The sequence below is a fragment of the Eumetopias jubatus genome, unplaced genomic scaffold (genome assembly GCF_037043125.1).
Source record: "Eumetopias jubatus isolate StellerSeaLion01/CBP00866 unplaced genomic scaffold, mEumJub1_p1.0 scaffold_13, whole genome shotgun sequence".
Taxonomy (NCBI): Eukaryota; Metazoa; Chordata; class Mammalia; order Carnivora; family Otariidae; genus Eumetopias; species Eumetopias jubatus.
The window spans coordinates 33,535,942-33,555,735 of NW_028274819.1; the positions used below are offsets into that span (position 1 = coordinate 33,535,942).

At 39.0% G+C, this 19,794-nt stretch overlaps 1 protein-coding gene across 1 annotated transcript in view; it reads left to right on the forward strand.

The window, feature by feature from the left end:
* The first annotated feature begins 319 nt into the window (after nucleotides 1-319).
* Nucleotides 320-19,794, forward strand: part of SLC5A12 (solute carrier family 5 member 12) — a 51,159-nt gene continuing 31,684 nt past the window's right edge. The window contains exons 1-6 of the mRNA XM_028117741.1: nucleotides 320-658; nucleotides 8,660-8,725; nucleotides 9,925-9,976; nucleotides 10,968-11,035; nucleotides 15,442-15,596; nucleotides 15,717-15,857. Coding sequence (XP_027973542.1) covers nucleotides 320-658; nucleotides 8,660-8,725; nucleotides 9,925-9,976; nucleotides 10,968-11,035; nucleotides 15,442-15,596; nucleotides 15,717-15,857 — 821 coding nt within the window. The remainder of the gene's footprint in view (nucleotides 659-8,659; nucleotides 8,726-9,924; nucleotides 9,977-10,967; nucleotides 11,036-15,441; nucleotides 15,597-15,716; nucleotides 15,858-19,794) is intronic.

Here is a 19,794-nt window from a genome sequence, read left to right on the forward strand (position 1 = left end):
TTCAGAACACATCTGAATTCCTTCTCTGGCACATGCTTTAGTAGGGGAACAGACAGCTCCCGGCCGGGTCAGATTTCAAGTTCTCATCTGCTGGTACCAATACCATTACCAGATTCTTCTTTGTCGTCAACTTCTGAGGTCTTCCCCGAGTACAGTTTGGTGTCTGAAGTTCCACTGAAGTGCCTGTGGTCATCATTCTCTTCCCAAAATCACAGTTTCTTCTCTTGGCAAAAACATCTACTGCCCTGAGCTTTGCTTTTGGAAACAACTTCTCCCTGAGATCTGGTTGAAGCAACTCTCTGGTGCCATACTTCCCAGCATGGAGGTGAAGAGCTTCACAGTTTGGGATTATGTTGTATTTGCAGCCCTCTTTGTCATTTCCTCTGGAATTGGTGTGTTCTTTGCTATTAAGGAGAGGAAAAAGGCGACTTCAAGGGAGTTCCTGGTCGGGGGAAGGCAAATGAGCTTTGGCCCTGTAGCGTTGTCTCTCACAGCCAGCTTCATGTCAGCTGTCACTGTCCTGGGGGCCCCCTCCGAGGTGTACCGCTTTGGGGCATCCTTCATGCTCTTCTTCATCGCGTATGCACTTGTCATCATCCTCACGTCAGAACTCTTTGTCCCCGTGTTCTACAGATCTGGCATCACCAGCACCTACGAGGTAAGACAACTCTTCTATTTTTCTTCATTTTGGAAAGAGTTGCTATTTTCTCTCCCCTTGGACTTTTTTTTTCCCCACTCTCTAATAATACACATGGTCTTAATAACACGGGATAGTTGAGAAGCAGATTTATTTTCGGGATGATGATGCATCATGGTAAAAACACATTTCGTTGTGGGTGCCTGGGTGGCTCAGTCGTTAAGCGTCTACCTTCGGCTCAGGTCATGATCTCAGGGTCCTGGGATCGGGTCCCACATCGGGTTCCCTGCTCTGTGGGAAGCCTGCTTCTCCCTCTCCCTCTCCCCCTGCTTGTGTTCTCTCTCTCGCTATGTCTCTCTCTGTCAAATAAATAAATAAAATCTTTAAAAAAAACCAAAATACTTATTATTGGGAAAAGCTTATGTTTGGACACACAATAGTTTTTCCATCTGTAGAATGAAAATATGGAGCCAATCTGACAAGGGTATCTCAATGATTAGATGAGAACCTATCTGTAAACCCCTAATGCATTGTCTGACTTGTAGGAGAGTCTCAATGAAAGAGAGCTGAAAATATTTGTTTTATTCACATCAGTCTTCTGAAAAGCAAGCAGAACATACACTGTAAATATTGTCATTTTCCAGATAAGAAAACTGAGACTGAGATAAATGGCTTAGTCAAGATTGTAGAGTAGATAAGGCCTACTGAGAACCCATTTCATCTTTATCCCTTTCTGTCACATACTAGAACTGAGTACTTTAATATAGGTTATTCCTACCAGTGGAGAAATGGTAATGTTTTTAAAAAAATTAGAAAACATTTTAATGGGAGGGAATTGCTAAATGATATATATATGGGGTTTATGTGGATGAAAACAAAATGAGGCATGATTTTGCAATACTTCTCAAGAAAAATAGCATGTTAAAAACTGAATTTGCATGTCCAATATTTAAGCATGATCATAAATCAGTTTCTATGAGAAAGGTGTTTATTTTCCTTATCCAACACCATCCCTACCAAGTCACAGCAGAGGACTCTTAACAGACCTCTTTTTTTTTTTTAACTCTTTAAACTAAATGATTATAAAGGATACTCTGGACTTCAAAAGCCACTTCGGCAAAGGAACACTTTACAGAAGGTTTTAAAACTTGTGATTCTGCAGATAATCATAATCATATATCCAGTCTGAAACTCCCCTCCCTACCAAAAGTAGGTGACTGGAATTAGGTAATGCAACAGCTACTGTCTGGGATGTAATTCAAGGGGAAACGACTCAATTTATGGTTAGTCCTACAATATATATGCACATATCCTCGCTGCTCATTAGTGTACTTCTGAAAACATAAATATATCTTAGGTTTTTCCATTCAGTTATTAAGGTTTGACTCCCAAATGCATTGCTGGCATTTTAAAAAGAATTGAGTCAGTAACTGCTAGAGCGAGGAAGACAGAGAGAGAAAGAGAAGAGTCAGAAAATGGGAGTTTGATTTCAAAGTCCATTGCTTAATAATAGGATGACTTTGTACAAGTTACTAAGTATTTATCAGCTCAGGTTTTGACGCAGAAAATAATACCTCCCTTCTTTCGCAGAGGTTTAGTTAAGTGTAAAAGAGCTTTTTAAATTATTAAAAAAAATAAACTACCCAAATGAGGAAAATCATTTTTACAACCAATTCCATAATCCATTCGATACTCATTAAGCATCTTCTATGTTCCGGGAACACTCTAGACCCTGAAGATAAAGTATTAAACCAAACCCCTGCTCTCATGGAACTTACTTTATAGCAGAGAAGGTGATCAAGAAACATTCCATGTAAGACAATCATAACAGAAAAGTGTTTGCTATTTGACTTTGCGCTGAACACTGCTCTAGCTACTTTACATGATTAAATCATTTGGCCTTCAAATCACCTTCTTCGATAGGTTCTATTATTATCATCCCCATTTAACAGACTAGAAACATGAGGCACATAGAGTTAAGTAACTTGCCCAATGTCACACAGCTAACAAGTGGCCGTTTTTCAAACCTGAGCCGTCTAACTTTAGAGATGGCATGCTGAATCAAAATGCTATCCTGCCCTACTAAGTGCAATAGAGAAAAAGTAAATAAGATAAGGTAGAATGTAGTTCTGCTTTGGGTGGAGAATGCCGACAATTCATATGGGGTGGTTAGGTGAGACTTGAGGGATAATTGGGCATTTAATTGGGGACCCGGATAAAGCAAGCAATTGCACCATGGGAGGGGAAGAACATCCCAAGCTAAAGTAACCACAGATGCGAAGGCCCTAAAAGGGGAATGTGATTAGCATGTTTGAAGGACAGCAAAGAAATCGGTGTGCTTGGAGAAGAGTGAGCCAAGGGGAGAAAGGCAAGAGATGAGATCAAAGAGGTGGGGGGCCCCACTCGGTGGAGTAGCAGTTCCAGTGGGTGTGGTGTCAGACACAGGGGGCTTTGAATATTTATAGGGTAATTTGGTTGTCAAAATGAGTGGGGGGCACTACTTGAGTTTAGGGGGCCTGAGCAGGGACACCAGGTGTCTTGCAGTATGTAAGGCACATAATATGCAATGAATAATTGTACCACCACATACTTAGAAATTTTTTAATGCCCTCATGTTCAAAACCTACTGCAAATAGAAATTAGTAGTACTTTGCTACATAATAATGTTAACTTTTTTTTAAAAAGATTTTATTTATTTATTTGAGAGAGAGAGCATGAGCTGGGGAGTGGGGCAAAGGGAGAGGGAGAAGACTCCATGCTAAGCAGGGAGCCCAACACGGAGCTTGATCCCAGAACCCTGGGATCATGACCTGAGCCGAAGGCAGCCGCTTAATCACCTAAGCTACCGAGGTGCCCAATAATGTTAACTTTTTTAAAATAAGAAGTTATACACACACACTATAAATTAGTCTATTTCCCTAAAATTAGAATGGAATAAAAACATTCTCTTGAAATTATTGAAACCTTTACTGAGCAATCTATTCCAGATGTGCTACTCAATACCCAGTTCGTTGTAACTGGTTTTAGTAAAGCAGTTCAGTTACTTCCTTAAACCAATTGCAAATATGTGACTGAGGATATTTGAGACTGCCTTTTAATTATTAAGTTAATACAGTTATAGGAAATGTAAGTGTTTCATTGAATTTAATTTATAAAGTTTGTTGCCCTCTACATATTTTTAAATTTTTAGTACCCTAATAATAAGGACTACCGATTATGTAAAGTACATAAGGGACGATTTGGGGATTGCCTTTTGCTTTATAAGAATTGGCAGAAGGCACAAGGATTAAAAGCATGACCTCCTGACTATTTGGCTTTAAATGCCAACACTGCCACCCATCAGTGGCATGACTGGGAAAATTGCTTAGCTTCTCTGTGCCTGATTTCCACATATGTGGAATAGTGATAATAAAAGGAACCGTCTCACCGGATGTCTGTGATGAGTAATCGAGGTATTACATGCAAATACTTTTAACAGAACCTGACAAATGGTAAATGCCACATAAGAGTTTTATATTATTATTTATTATTATTGTTGTTTGTGTGGTTACTATCCCCAAATTTATACCACTTGAGCTCTTTAGAGAAGCTTGAATGTGTTAAGTTTCTTTGTTCATCCTCCATTCCCTGTTACCATCCATAGACATTCTTTCCAGGGTCTTTTAAAGTACTAAGGACTGAAAGAGGTGGAGTCTATTTTTCTACCCCTTGAATCTGGGATGGCCTTGTGACTTGCTTTGACCAACAGAATGTGGCAGAAGCGATGTGTGAATTTGGAGCCTAGGCCTCATGATTGTATATAGGTTCTGCTTTTGCCCTCTTGGAAGGCTGTCCTGGCACTGCCATATCAGGAAGCTGGGCTAGCTGGTCCGTCTTCTGGAGGATGAGCAGACACACAGAGGAGAACAGAGGCACCCTAGCCAATAGCCAACACAACTAGCAGACATGTGAGTGAAGCCACGTGGACCTTCTCACCCAGCTGAACTTTCAGCTGATCGCAGTCTCATGAGGGCCCTCGGGAAGCAAGTAGAGAAATAACCCAGCCAATCCGCAAATTTATGAAATATATGAAATTCTTTTTTACATTTATTTTTTTATTTTTATTTTATTTTTTAAATTGCAGTATAGTTGATTCAATCCTTTGTTTTTAAGCCAATGAGTTTCAGGGTGAGTATTATACAGCGATAGCCAACTGATTTATTATTTTTTTATATTCTTCTTTTAATTTTTAAAAAAATTTTATTTTTTTATTTAATTTAATTTTATTTAATTTTATTATGTTACATTATATGAAATCAATGAATCATGGATCACCACATCAAAAACTAATAATGTATTGTATGGTGACTAACATAGCCAACTGATTTAAATTCTTTGATATACAGTGGGATTTCAAGACCAAGATGTGCCATCTGCACAACTTTATCACTAGCCTGTCCCATGTCAAAGCATGAGGGATCGTTCTTACCCTCACGTTATAGATTAGGCTCAGCTCATTTGCAGTGTCATACAGCTTCATTATCTCCATAGAAGGGATGGTTTGGCATTAGTTATTGCCTTCTTTCTCTCAGCACACACTAATAAATCTAGTCTGTTCTTATTCAGGCTGGTGTCTGCCTGCTTCCTCATTTTTCTTGGACTTCTTAAACTAAACGGGTTCTGAACTGCTTAATTCTCTTTAATCCAAATTTTTTCATTATAATAATGCACAGGCTACTGTTTTTTTTTAAGATTTTATTTATTTTATTTGAGAGAGAGAATGAGAGAGAGAGAGCACATGAGAGTGGGGAGGGTCAGAGGGAGAAGCAGACTCCCTGCTGAGCAGGGAGCCGGATGCGGATCCCGGAACTCCAGGATCATGACCTGAGCCGAAGGCAGTCGCTTAACCAACTGAGCCACCCAGGCGCCCCAGGCTACTGTTTTTTAATATCATCTTTTACGGTGGTTTCTAAACATTATAGATGACATACTGTGGGGGGTAAATTTCTTTCCTTTTATTTCTCCTTTAAATTATATTTGTGGTGTTGTAGTAATTTAAGCTTTCAAAAATTAGATGTGCATAAGATGTCATTATCGAATATTATTCCAGCACAGTAAATGATGCTACAAAATGTTTCATTTAAGATGGATATTCAGGGTCTGAGAAGGTTTGAGCCAATGTTATAAAGCCTTTAGGTCATTGTAAGACTTGACTTCTACTCTCCATGAGGTGGGTCATGACAGTGTTTGGGCAGAGGAGTGACATGATGTGATTTGCATCTTGAGTGTTGCTCTAGCTGGATGTTGGCAATGAGTCTGGGGTTTTGACTGCTGTAGCAGGGGGTCTAGTTAAGAGGCTCCTGCTGTAGCCCAGACAAGAGCTGATGGTATTACAGTAGCTACAGAGGAGATGATGCAAGTGGCTCTATTCTGAGAGTGGGACTTGGGCACCAGGGTTCCTTTATGAAGTTGATGTGAGGAGTGAGAGAAAGAGAGGAGTAAAGAATGGATCCATGGTATCTGAGTTTGAACCAACATGAGAAGTGGACTTATTATTCACTAAGATGGAAGAGAATATGGTTCTATCAGGCCTGGGGTTTTGAAAATAATCAAATACAATGATGGGAAGTGTTACCTGTGCAATTTTTTTCAAATGCAAGCATGAAGCATGCGACTCTTTGGTTGAACTTCCATTTTTACTTCTGATTGTAGTGATAGATAAATACACACCCAAGAGGACCACTGAGTGAGGGAGGGAGTAATTGAAAGGCTGGGTAAATACATTCTTTCAGGTGGATTATTACACAGTTGGAATTGTCTCTCTTCTTTCATGGATGAGAAACCAAAGGCTTAGGTCACAGTGGCAAAGCTCAAACTAAAATTCAGGGAGTCTTACTTCTGAACCACTTCTTTTATTTTTTTTCACATATCTTTTTCTCGGTACTGCCTCTCCAGTTGGACTGAATTGGCTGAATTTAGTGTAACTAAAGTGAAATGTTAAAACCCTTGACTTTGTGAAGATTCCTATAGCAGTTTCCTCATTATCTTTCCATTTTTGGGGAATAATTTCCCCTTTGCTTTCCCAAACCTCAGGTGCCACCCAGCCCCAAAGCCAATACCGCATTATTCTGGGGCTTTGTTACAACATTTCTCCACTCCTGGTACCAATTTTTATATTACTTATGTATTGTTGTGTAACATATCACCCTCCCCACCCCCCAAAATTTCTTAGAACAGCAATTTTATTTGCTCACAATTCTATGGGTCAGCAATTTGGTGTGGGCTCAGTAGGGTCCAGTAAAATAGTAAGGTTCTCCTCCTGGTCTCACTGTGGCCTTGTATATGACCGCCATCAGCTAATGCATTAGCTAGTGGCTGGTAGGTCTAGAGGAACTCAGATGAGACAAATTGTTTATATCACACTTGGCCTTATCCTCCAGCAGCCTGTCTTGAGTTCTTTTATGTCACGGGGCAAAAAAGTTCCCATCAGCAGGACACAACTTTTTACACAAGCATTTTTAAAGTCACCACTTACATTATATTTGGTTTAAGTTATGTTCCCCCAGAAGCAAACCCTGAGACAAGGATTTGAATGCAAGTCATTTTGGGGGAAGTATTTCATTTAACATTGGTAGGTAAGTGGCAATTAAAATATGGAAGGACATGAAGCCAATAAAAGGTGTGTTTTTGAACAGATTACTACTGTGAGCAATTGAGGTTCAGTCTCACTGGGGACCTCTGGAAGACATACAGATCATGTCTCAAGGTTGTCCTTCCTGACCGGCAAAGAAGCCTGAATATTTTTTGTCTAACTCCCTTGGGTCACTGGCTTTCAGCCAATGATAACACCCCCGGGCACTTCTAGCCTGCCCCGTGCAAGGGCTGAAATAAAGCCCTTAAGCAAATGATCACAGGTGCATTTAGAAGCCATCAGCATGTACTGGAATAGTGAGCGCCAGTAAACTCAGGCATTGCACTCACAGTGACTGTTACAGTCACTAAGATCCCACTATATTCTTGTGCTTGTACTTGGCATTATCATATACTATGTCACTGGAGCCTTATAAGCACCAATTTTAGAAAAGAAAGCCATTGTTTAGTGCATTAAATGAATCCCTCCAAAGGTGTATGATTTGAACCTAAGTTGTCCTCACCGCAAAAGTTTTGCATCATTTTCCATCCTATGACATCTGAGACTTGACTCCTCACTGACTTCTTTACCTCTTTAAGAATATTTTCCTTATATCTGGTGCCCTCAGTCACACACCCACTGGACTGACTCACAGTGTACTAAATCTATCGTCTGAAGAAGGAAGGTCTACAAATAAGATAGTTATTTTCTTAGGGTAAGGGTTGAGGAGGGCAAAGAAAACAAAAGTCTGAGAAGTACAAAGCATGTTGATTGAAAAACACACAGTGATTTTATGTGGAGAATAAACAAAGGGAGGGCTAGTGGTGTGACTTAGGAAGGGTATAGATCAGACAGTAGAGAATATCAAGTGTGGGGTGTACACTTTGTCAATGATAGAGAGTCACTGAAGGTTTTAAGAAAAAGAGCAACATGATTAGAGCCTTGCTCTAGGAGAACCAATGTGGCAGATGTGTGGTTGATGGAATGGTTGGGCAAGGATTGGAATTAGAGGGAGTCACCTGGGAAAGAGGGAATATAGGTCTGGGCTAAACTGGGGGGAATGGGATATAAAAGGAAACAGTGGCTTCAGTATAGTCAGTAGGAAGACCCCTGGGTAGAAAGCCAGAGGTTCTGAATTTTTATTCAAACAACAAAAATTTAAAAATAAAAAGTATTTATTTTCTCTATCATGAGAAGCTTAAGCAAGAATTGAGCTTTAATAGAGCTCTGGTATTTCTTTGACTTCAAACAATCCATATTTTTCTGGTTCTCTCAAGTATATATAGCATAAAGTCATATTATAAATCCAAAGCACTAGACATAAAGGAATACAAGAGAAAAGAACCTTCTTAGCAGCTCTTATGTAAATAACTCACTGACTCTTTGCTTGTCCTTCTCTCTGTTCTTTCTAGTACTTACAACTACGATTCAATAAACCAGTGCGCTATGCGGCCACTGTCATCTATATTGTGCAGACGGTAAGGGGGAAGGGCTGCTACAGATGTGGGAAGTGTGGGGTGACAAGATATGGGTTTGTTTACTCCGGGGTGGGGAGGCCAATGAATGCAACCAAGGGACAGACCTAGCACTAAGAAGAAACTACTTTCTTCCAAGGATAGCACTTTCGAGACATGTGATTACATTGAAAGTTACCCACATTGTACAGACCACGTATATTCATCCAAATAATAAATAAAAAACAAATGTATATTATAAACCACAAAGGAAAAAGATAGCATTAAAAGCACATTGCTTTGGGTTTGAAATGGTCCAATAACTGGTTTTCACTAGTTAACTGCGTTGAACCAGAAATGCCCATTTTGTTGAAAGTCATTTTAAGACAATACTCCAAAAAAAAAAAAAAAAAGACAATACTCCCATTCTCCCCTTTGGGACTCCTGTCCTGCTTCCTAGCTCTGGGTGCCTTCATGCTGTACCCCAGGGTCACCTGTGGGGCACACTGTTGGTATGCTTCTTACAACTCACAATGTACTTTCTGCTGGAAAATAACCTTCTTCCCTTTCTTAATCAAAACTCCCACTGAAGGATCACTGACTGAAGGATTTAAGAGAGAGAAAAGGAGGAAAGCAGTGCTCCCTGAACTGCTCCTACACTTTTGCCTGCTAAAACCCTCACAGGAATCTGTAAATGGTGAAATCCCATTTAAAATAAAAATGAGACAGCACCTACTTCCTTCAGCATAGTGGCTGCAACCCTGGGAGTCCAAAGATGTACTCATGAAGTAGATCACCCACGTTCGTCTTCCCTGGGCCGTACTGCCTCCGTTCGAAAATCCGTATTTTAGCGGCATGCTGAAATGAGGTTGAGTCATTGTGACCTACACGTGGGGGCGGGGGTGGGTAGAGAAAGGCTGAACCAAAACCTTACCTTGAAGTCTATCTTTGTTTCCTTCAGAAATACCCCATATCTAGCCATAAAGTCTCAAAATTCACAACAGTTTTAAAAGTCCAATGCTCTTCCTCCATCAAATGCTTATTAACCGCTTTGCACACTAATGACAGTAATCAACGATTTCAAGATTAGAGTGGTTGCCAATGACATGTTTAGTGACATGATGAAGGAAATACCCCTCTAAGGTCAATAAGGAAACTTTGAGGCAGCTTTCCCTTCTGTGTCACTTTTCACACTGTTCACTTGACTCTTGCTTCCCCAACAGATTCTCTACACAGGAGTGGTGGTGTATGCACCTGCGCTAGCACTCAATCAAGGTGAGTCACTGATGCTCCCTTGGATACTCTTCATCTTTTTATGCTTACATTCTCACCTTGAGAGATATACATCCATCTTGTTGGGGAGACATTCCTGTGGTTAGGGGGCTGCAATTACTGTAGTCATCATGATAGAGAGCTCCAAAAATCAAACATTGAAAATAGCGCTGGGTGTAATATGTAACTGATGAATCACTAAATTCTACCCCCGGACACTAATAATATACTATATGTTAACTAACTTGAATTTAAATAAAATCTAAAAAAACAAAAAAAGAGAAAAGAAGGTAAAGAATTAGTTACTTGATTTGCCCACAAGGTTTCAAACACCCAGTTTGATTGTCATTTGGTTGTTTGTTTGCCTGTTTTTTAATCACTGAAATGATGGCAGTTTTGGTATTGCCTACACACAACCACTAAAGACGTTTATAATGTATGATCCCGTCTCAGGGATTTCATGAAGTCGATAATCTGAATACAGGAGTAAAAGGTACTCATAGTAATTATTTTAAAACTTATATTTGACCTTTTTGAGGGAATAGAATCCTAGAAACAAGAATTAAAAAAAGATTAAGATAAATTTCATAATAATACCTATAATATTAGAAGTCTTCGATATTCAATTTAATCATGCTCTGTGCTTATATTGAGACACATTTATTCAAGGCTGATGTTTAGGTGGTTTCAAAGTACTCAGACTAACTTCGTTAAGAAAAAGCAAACAAACAGTTGGTGCAAAGACCAGAAGCAACAGAATTTTAGGAGGAAAGATTTGGCTTTTAACATTACCTAAAAATTATAGACTGAGTTGAAGTATAACACTGTAATAAAACAGTCTTTATCAGAGGTGAATGTAGTAAGAGAAAATTCTAATTTGATTTCAATTTGCCCACAAAGAACGCTGACAAAAATATTGTGACTTTTTTCTCATAAACCTTGATCTTCTACTTTTCTCAGAGAAACTTCTTTCATATTTTTTCTTCTTTTCTAGTGACTGGGTTTGATCTCTGGGGCTCTGTGTTTGCAACAGGAATTGTTTGCACATTCTACTGTACCCTGGTATGTATCTAACTGTGAAAAAGTATTTAGCACCATCTCCTAATATGGGATAAGGGCAAACCTCCAACAACAGGGCATCTAATTATAGCAGAAATTGCTATTGCAAAATTAAAGAGCAATTTGCTGGCTTCTCTGTCACAGTTTCCTGAGGAAGGTGCTGTTCTTTTATTTAAAATTCTTTCAGTGCCATTAGCAGAATTGGATTCTGGGCTCATTTGAGAAAGCCATGGCAAAGAAAAGATTTCATGGAAGAAATCCCTTCTTGCTCAGAGGATAAGTGACCATGTGCAACTGCCAAGAAAACAATGTGCCTGTTAACAGTAATTATGAACCCTAGATAGCATATACTTCACTGTCTAGTGATTGAGAAATGCACAATGCATATATGAATGATCAAGGATAGCTGGTATTTTGTAAACTTGAGGATTCCACAGCTTGTTGTTTTTTCTTATTTATGGATAAGCTTGCATTATAGTACCATTTGGCTTAACACATGCTCAGTTTTTCATCAAGGAATCTGGGTGGTATTGGCAACATATTTATGTAATTGTTAAAATCTGTTTAGTTCCACAAACATTCATTGAGCACCTATTATTTATCATGTTTTGCAATGGGAAGCTTTATTCTTCTGAATCATTGGCATCCATAGACAGAGGCTGTAAGTAACCAGTTAAAAATATGGCACTGGTTTTCAGAAAGCTGGATTTTCTTTCCTCCTCTATAGAGAAAAACAAAGTAATCTTATATTATCATTGAGCCGACCATCCAGATATTTTGGTATTGTGTGCATATCAGATACTCTTTGAACATAGATCATGAAATAATACAATTTAAAAATGTCCTTTTCATACACACAATTCCCACCATTTCTTTTGCACTACAGAGTTTTGTCTTTTTTTTTTTTTCCATTCCATTCTCACTACCATAGCTCTATTCCAGACGCACATCTCTTACCTAGGTTAAAAATAAGCTCCTGCTCCTTATATGTCTGGCCATATGTGACAGATTAGTTGCTCCAAGGCATCTATCCATACAAGGATGACTAGACACATTGCCAGGGACACTGAAGGCAGCCTTCTTAGCAACAATAATGGAAGGCAGAAACAGTGAAATAATATCTTCAAAACATTGATGGAAAACAATTGTCAACCTAAAATTGTGTATTCAGCAACACTAACTTTTAGGAACTGTCAAGAACCAAGAGAATTTACCACTAATCTATCTTTCCCTGAGAAAAACCTAGAGGAAGTACTTTGGGAAGAAAGAAAATGATCCAGTTTTGGACAGAAGAAGTAATGATAAGAAAATAAAATAGTAAACATTTAGTAAGTCTAGTCAAGCAATTTTTGGTGTTCGATGATAAAAAAGTAATTTTATAGTATAGTATAGTATAACATACATATCTAATTATATATTATAATTTATAATATAATATACTACTGCTACTTCTACTTATTATTATTATATGTAATTTTGGGATTAAGAAAAAGAATAACCCTCATTTGGACAACAATAGCATGTAAATCAAGAAAACAGTAATCAGAGTTGACAATTTTATTATCTTTGAATTGTTGGGGATTAAGACATCCTTTAAATTTAGATTCTAACTTAAAAATTTGTAGCAAAATTTCAAGGGGACCCATTTAAACAAAATGTCAAAGTGGAAAAAAGGGAATTAAAACAAGACAAAACCTCAAGTGATTTAAGCAAGAGAAGAGGATAAAAACAGAGAAGGCACAAATAGAAATGAAAAGTAATGTCAGAAACAAGTCTGGATATTGTCATAATCGCAATAAGCTAAAATGAACTAAATTTGCTACCTCTTAATTGGTTTCAGTGCTTCTCTCCACTCCGCATGCCTCTGGAAGATTAATCTTAATCACCTGTTACTTCATGCCACTTAACTGACCCAATTCTCTTCTCACTGCCTATTGTTCCCAGGATAAAGTATAGGCCTCTTAGCCTAGTGTTGGAAATCTTTCATGATGTGAGTCAATCCGCCCATCTAATCCCTTACCGCACCTCTGTCCCATCTTTCCTCTCTCTAGCCAGGCTACAGGCTTTCGGACCCCACTACAATGGTGGCTTATTTGTCCAACATGTGGTGCTCATGCTGCAGTTTCTTTAACATCCTGCGGATGGTTGCGTATCCAAGATAAACGGTGGAAGAGATTAAAACAATAAGTGATTCCTGCCATTCAGGGGCTTGCAATCTAGTGAAGTAAACATTAGATTTCAAACAACACAGACTGATTAAATACATCAGTGACATTGCTCGATCAGGGTTATAGGTCAATATGTGTGTTTTGGGGGGGTGTCTCACAGATAAAGAAGTTAGAGTCAGAAATTTTCATGGTGGCTATAATCTGTCTTTTTTTTTTTTTAGAAGGTTTTATTTATTTATTTGACAGAGAGAGACATAGTGAGAGAGGGAACACAAGCAGGGGGAGTGGGAGAGGGAGAAGCAGGCTGCCCGCTGAACAGAGAGCCCGACACGGGGCTCCATCCCAAGACCCTGGGATCATGACCTGAGCTGCAGGCAGACGCTTAACAACTGAGGCACCCAGAGGCCCCTATAATCTGTCTTTTGATGTACATTTGATAAAGTGGTTTGTTCTCTTGCCTCATGTCTAGCTGAAATTCAAAAGTATGCATAAGGTTTATGCATATTTTTGCATAACCAATAGCAAGTAGCTGCTGAAAACTGAGCTCTGTGACATTTGGTCTTCATATCACTAAAATCTGATGTTGTGATTTGGATTTAGAAGGCTCAATGTCTTTAGAGAAAATCACAATACTATTACTCGGGAGGTTGGAGGTAAATATTGATTATTCCTCAAGTCAGGATGTGAACACAATATACAAATACAGTGCCTCAGGCAGGGACTTTAATGTCTATTTATCAAATTGCATTCTAATTACAAAAGAAATGGTGGGACAACCCCAACGTCTTCTTTCTTCTCAAGATAAAGATGAAATCTGTCATCTTTTCGCAGAAGTTCTTGACACTCTGGAGGAGTAACTGGGGATGACAATTCTATTTTTCAATGTTAAAAATACCACATCCTTCCATTCTCATAATGCTTATTCATTTTCAAAGCACTTTTTTTTTTATATCACTTCGTTTATTCTTTCCCAATTTGCTCCTTCCATCTCACTGTGATCCTCAGGGATTCTATACCTGGATTACTTCAGGAGCCTCTTTCTCGCCTCCTTTCCTCTTGCCCATGTGTTCTCAACTAGAATTGTACTTTAGAATCCCTGTGAGAGCTTTCAGAAAAATATTTAAGACTGGATCCCAACCCAGACTTCAATTTATTCAGAATCCTTGGGTGCTAGGACATTGGCGTTTGTTTGTTTGTTTTCAAATTCCCCAAGGTATTCTACAGAGGATCCAGTTTTGATAACCAACACACTAACCTCTTCCCTCATCATTCTGTCCTGAGTTCTGCTGTGAGATTTATCCTCCGCAAAGTCTGCCTGGCCCACCTCACTCTTTGACCATCGTCTAGCTCTTAAAACTCCTTTCTCCATGAATGTCTGGAATCTATCATTCTTTCCTAGTTCTTTTCTTTTTTTCTCAGCATTCTAGCATCTCAGTTCCCCCAAATTTATTTACTGTCATGAAATTTACAAAAAACAACAAAAAAAACCCTTCATGTTTGTATAAGCCAGACCCAGATGATTATCCTTAATTTCCCCACTTCCTCATCATCTGTATTCAATTATTCACAAGTTGTGTTGATTTCACCTCCCAGTTATCTTTCAAGTCCATCCATTTCTTTCCATCTCTACCCTGCTGCAAACCTGCTTCAAACCTCTGCCCTCGGGCACAGACTATTGAAATCAACTCTGAGTATATCTCTCACTCCTTCTTTTCCTTGGTCCAGAAATCTGTTATCCACACAACCACCCTTGAAACCAATATGAAGCGAACAAATAAAATCTCTCATCATGTAAATCTCTTTAATGCTTTCTCATTGCTCTTAAGAAATCATTTAAGTAGCCTTGCCAAACCCCATGTGTTCTGGCCTCTAGCAAATTCAGCAACCTCCCTTTGGGCATTCTGTATATGCCTCAATCTATATATTCTAGCATTCTTTCATTTCTCCAGGCAGCCATGCATCTCCATCCTTCACATATGTGGTTCCCCTCTCTTGTCCTCTGTACCTGGTAAATTCCTACCCATTCTTCATAACATAGATCAAGAAAGAAAGATGAGAGAAAGAAAGAAAGGAGGGAGGGAGGGAGGGTGGGAGGGAAGGAAGGAAGGAAGGAAGGAAGGAAGGAAGGAAGGAAGGAAGGAAGGAAGGAAGGAAAAGATTGCATCAGCAGAGAGGTTGTAAAGAATTGGAAGACTTGCAGCCTTCCTTTCTGAGAACTCACATCTATTCTCTCCATTTCAGGGAGGATTAAAAGCAGTGGTGTGGACAGATACATTTCAGATGATTGTCATGATTGTGGGATTTTTAACAGTTCTCATTCAAGGATCAGCTCATGCTGGTGGATTACACAATGTCATAGAGCAATCAACAAATGGATCTCGACTAAATATATTTGAGTACGTCCAATACTAGTTTTTCGTGTTCTATAAAGATTTAGCAGTATACCCTCGATAACTAAAATAATATTTGGGGATCAAAGGAACATCTTTGTTCACTCAATTCTCTCTGCCTCATAGCTTTGATGTAGATCCTCTCAGGCGCCACACTTTTTGGACAATCTCAGTGGGAGGAACTTTTACGTGGCTCGGGATCTATGGAGTTAATCAGTCCACCATACAGCGATGCATCTCTTGCAAAACAGAAAAACATGCAAAACTGTAAGTTATAAATAAATATTTCAGTTTTCTTAGCCTTTATTGGGTACTTATTATATGCTTCCGCGCGCGCGCGCGCGTGTGTGTGTATGTGTGTGTATGTGTGTGTGTCAGAGAGAAATGGAAAATTTTATTTAATCCTCTAAGCAATTTTTTGAGGCAGGCATTACTACTCCCATCTCAGCAAGGAAGTGGGTTTGAACTTCCGTCTCTCTGCCTTTGCTCTTCTCTACACCATTTGCTGCCTGCACTTACTGAGAACTTACTAGGCGAAATTAGGTGCCCTGGGGGGCAATGCAGAGGTAAAAAGCATGTTTTGCCTCCTCAGAGTTTCTATGATGAGATAGCCCTTATGACTAACTTGATTCAGCCTGTGGTCTCAATCAATTCAGCTTCTATTTTTCTTGTGATGGATATATCCTTAAATTTTCCAAGGAGAGGTTTAAAAGAAGGAAAGCCAAGGTAATGAGGTAAGTCACAATGGGGCTTTTGCGAACCCAGCTCCCGCCGAGCCGGCAGTCACCAGTCTTGCCAGGCGCACTCGCCCTGACAGACCCAAGCAGGGGCACAGCTTAGGAAGCCTCTTCCAAGCCCTGCAAGGCATCCCGTGCTCTAGAATGGGGATTGAAGGAAGTTCTGTATTATTCTGCAGACCTGGCAGAAATAAACTAGACATGCATCTAAAATGGACATTTTATCCTCATTGTTCTGTCCAAATTTCCAGCATCCCCAGATTTGTCGGATGTCCTTAACTTTTCTTTGAGTGAGAAATGGCTACTGTGAATATTTCCCCAACAGATTTTAAAAAAATTTCAATGCATAGGCTGAATAGAAGATAACATTGCTGGGACATGGTTCACTGTTTTGTAACTTGAATTCCAAAAGAGACTATATTTCTTATATATTTCATACACTCGCAGAAGGAAGAATTGAACGCCTATCTAGTATTCCATTAATTTGCTGATAACATATTCATATCCTGTTACAATAAATGTTAACAAACCCTCCATACAAGATCATCACTTTATCAAATAGCTGAATTACTGGAAATGTATTTAAGATCAAGTGTGACTTTGATCTCAAAATTCCTTTAAAATTAAAGTTCATTTAGGGGTACTTGGCTGGCTCAGTTGGTAGAATATGTAACTCTTGATCTTGGGGTTGTAAGTTCAAGTTTCACATTGGGTGTAGAGCCTACTTCACAAAAATAAATAGATAAAATTAAAATTCATTTAAAATTCTGCCTTAAAATAGAGTTGACTGTATCTCTAAAAGGATCTTTTGGTGAGATAAACAATAATTCTCTGCTACATCTAGATTGTTTTTAATCTTATGTATTTGTGTTATATTATTTTTTCTTGTTAACATATCTAATTTCCCCCATCACAACAATAATAGTGTGTACTCCCGAGTGTGTGCTCGTGTTTGTGCATCTTTAAGACTCATTTAGCGAGTTAGTTTAAATCAAACAAAAGTTGATACAATTACATTCATAATAGTTGCTTGGGGTTTGGAATTTATTGCATGAGTATGAAAACTGTCAGAAAAGGAGAGGTATTCATGGAGAAAAAATGTACACACTTTCCTAAGCATTTAGGATTGCAACTCCTGCTTCCACCCATCCCCACTTCTATGGAAGGACCAAAGCTATGACAGGAATTTTGTGAGAATAAGGAAAGATGGAAAAATAAAAATTCTCTTTAGAAAAGACTTCCCTGAGAGAATCCAAATTGATTTAGTTACTACAGTTCAGAAAAGAGAAATCAGTCAAAATGGCCAGTCCAGTTGAAGTGCATGCAGGTGGAAGGAAGCCCGCAGTGGGGATGTGTCGTTTGTCACACAGCTGAAGCCTCAAGGTCACTATGGGGGCAACAGGAGGCCACTCGGAGCCAGCTGCCAGTTTGCTCTCACCTAGGAGGCTGTGCAGGATGTTGATTAAATGCTCTACTTCTGTTCAATTATCTGAGAGCTTGGTGTCATTAAAACATTCCATCAGAGTTCAAGGAAAGCTCTGCTACTTGGGGAAAATACATCCTGAAACATACGTAGGTGAGAATAGATCCATAACGTTCGTACTGAACTTGTCCATGGGTTAAAACCAGGAGCGACTCATTATATATGCATATAATTTCATGGCCAGGAATGCGGATTACTTACTCACGAATTACTCACATCACTGATTGATGTTAAGCTTTATTTACCTTCCTCACACCTGGAAATACTATCACCCACCATGTGATTTTAGATGTGCTCCCTGAAAGCTGACTTCACCTCCTTTTGTTTCTAGACCCCAGTTTATCTTTAAAGATTGCTGATCATAAAAGGTGCCATGAGGGTAATAGGGGCTGATGCATGTTCTCTGGTCCCTTCCCATCTCCATCCCATCTCCTGGCTAAGACGAGCACACCCACACAAGTCACTTTTGTTCTATTCCTACTGCCTTAGTTTATTTTCCTCATTTACATCTAAAATCATTGCATTCATTTATTTCATTTCAGTGATGATTTGTTTCCAATCCCAGAATTTAACCTCCATGAGGGTGGGTTCTGTGTTTGCTCGTTGCTTTACCCCGGGACCTAGAAGACCCTGGTATATAGAGATGCCTGATAAATATTTTTTGAATGAATCAATGAAGTGGCTTAAGTTACAAGATTCCATAAAGAATCAAAGTCCATTTCTAATGAAAAACAAATTCACAACACAAGGACTTTAACACTCAATACAATTTTGCCATTGGTTTCTCATTTCCCATAGTTGACTGGTGAAGCTTAAAATTGTTTTGGATAATGTATGAATGTATGGCTATATAACCTACATCTCTTTTTACAGAATGTAACTCACTCATTCCTCATACTAGTCCCATAATAGAAGTAGAGCAGGTGTGCTAACACTCTTTTTACAGATGATATAACTGCCTCAGAGTGTCACACGACTTGTCTAACTAACATCAGATGGTTGTTGAGGATAAAGTCTTCTGATTCACGGCCCAAAGTTCTTTTAAAAAAAATAAATGATATGAGGAATATAATCATATTGTACTGAATTTCTACCATTCATTCATTCATTCATTCAATTATTTATTACCAAGGGCGCCTGGGTGGCTCAGTCATTAAGCGTCTGCCTTCGGCTGAGGTCCTGATCCCAGGGTCCTGGGATCGAGTCCCACATCGGGCTCCCTGCTCCGCGGGAAGCCTGCTTCTCCCTCTCCCACTCCCCCTGCTTGTGTTCCTGCTCTCACTGTCTCTGTCTGTCAAATAAATAAATAAAGTCTTTAAAAAAATTATTTATTACCAAAAATAACTTCATGTCTGCTATGTGCCAGCACAATTCTATAGCACTGTGTTTGTTTGAGTGGGGGAAACGAATAATAAGCAAATGAATATATTATACAGTTTTAGATAATGATAAGTGCTGTAAAGATGTAAAACAGTATAAGAAGTAGAGACAGGTAAGAGAGCAGAAACGCACTATTTCAGATGAAGATGGTCAGAGAGGGCTCTCTAGGAGGCGGCCTAAGTAAAGGTTTGAATCAAGTGGCCCAGAAGGGAGGATAGCAAGAGTACAATCAGTGCAGTTAACAGGTATTGGCCACCTCATGTATTACCTGTATTCCCAAAAGGCTGTCTTTAAATCAACCCCTCTAAACAAAAACAGACCAAGACAACCCCACAAGAAACATTGTTAGAAAACTCTAAAGGAAGTAACTTCTAGGATAAGTCCCTTTTCTAATGTAAATGGTATGAAATAGAAACTTCCAAATGAGAGAATCATTTAACCAGATTGGCTTCATAAATGAGTAGTTTGGCTCAAGGGTTTTCTGAAAACTAGGTACACCTGTACAGTATGGGTTTTCGGAGGCTTTGAAATTAATGTGTGTCCTTACATTTAAATGTGGATGTATCTGATTCCCTTCGAACAATGACTTGATCCAAGAAAATTC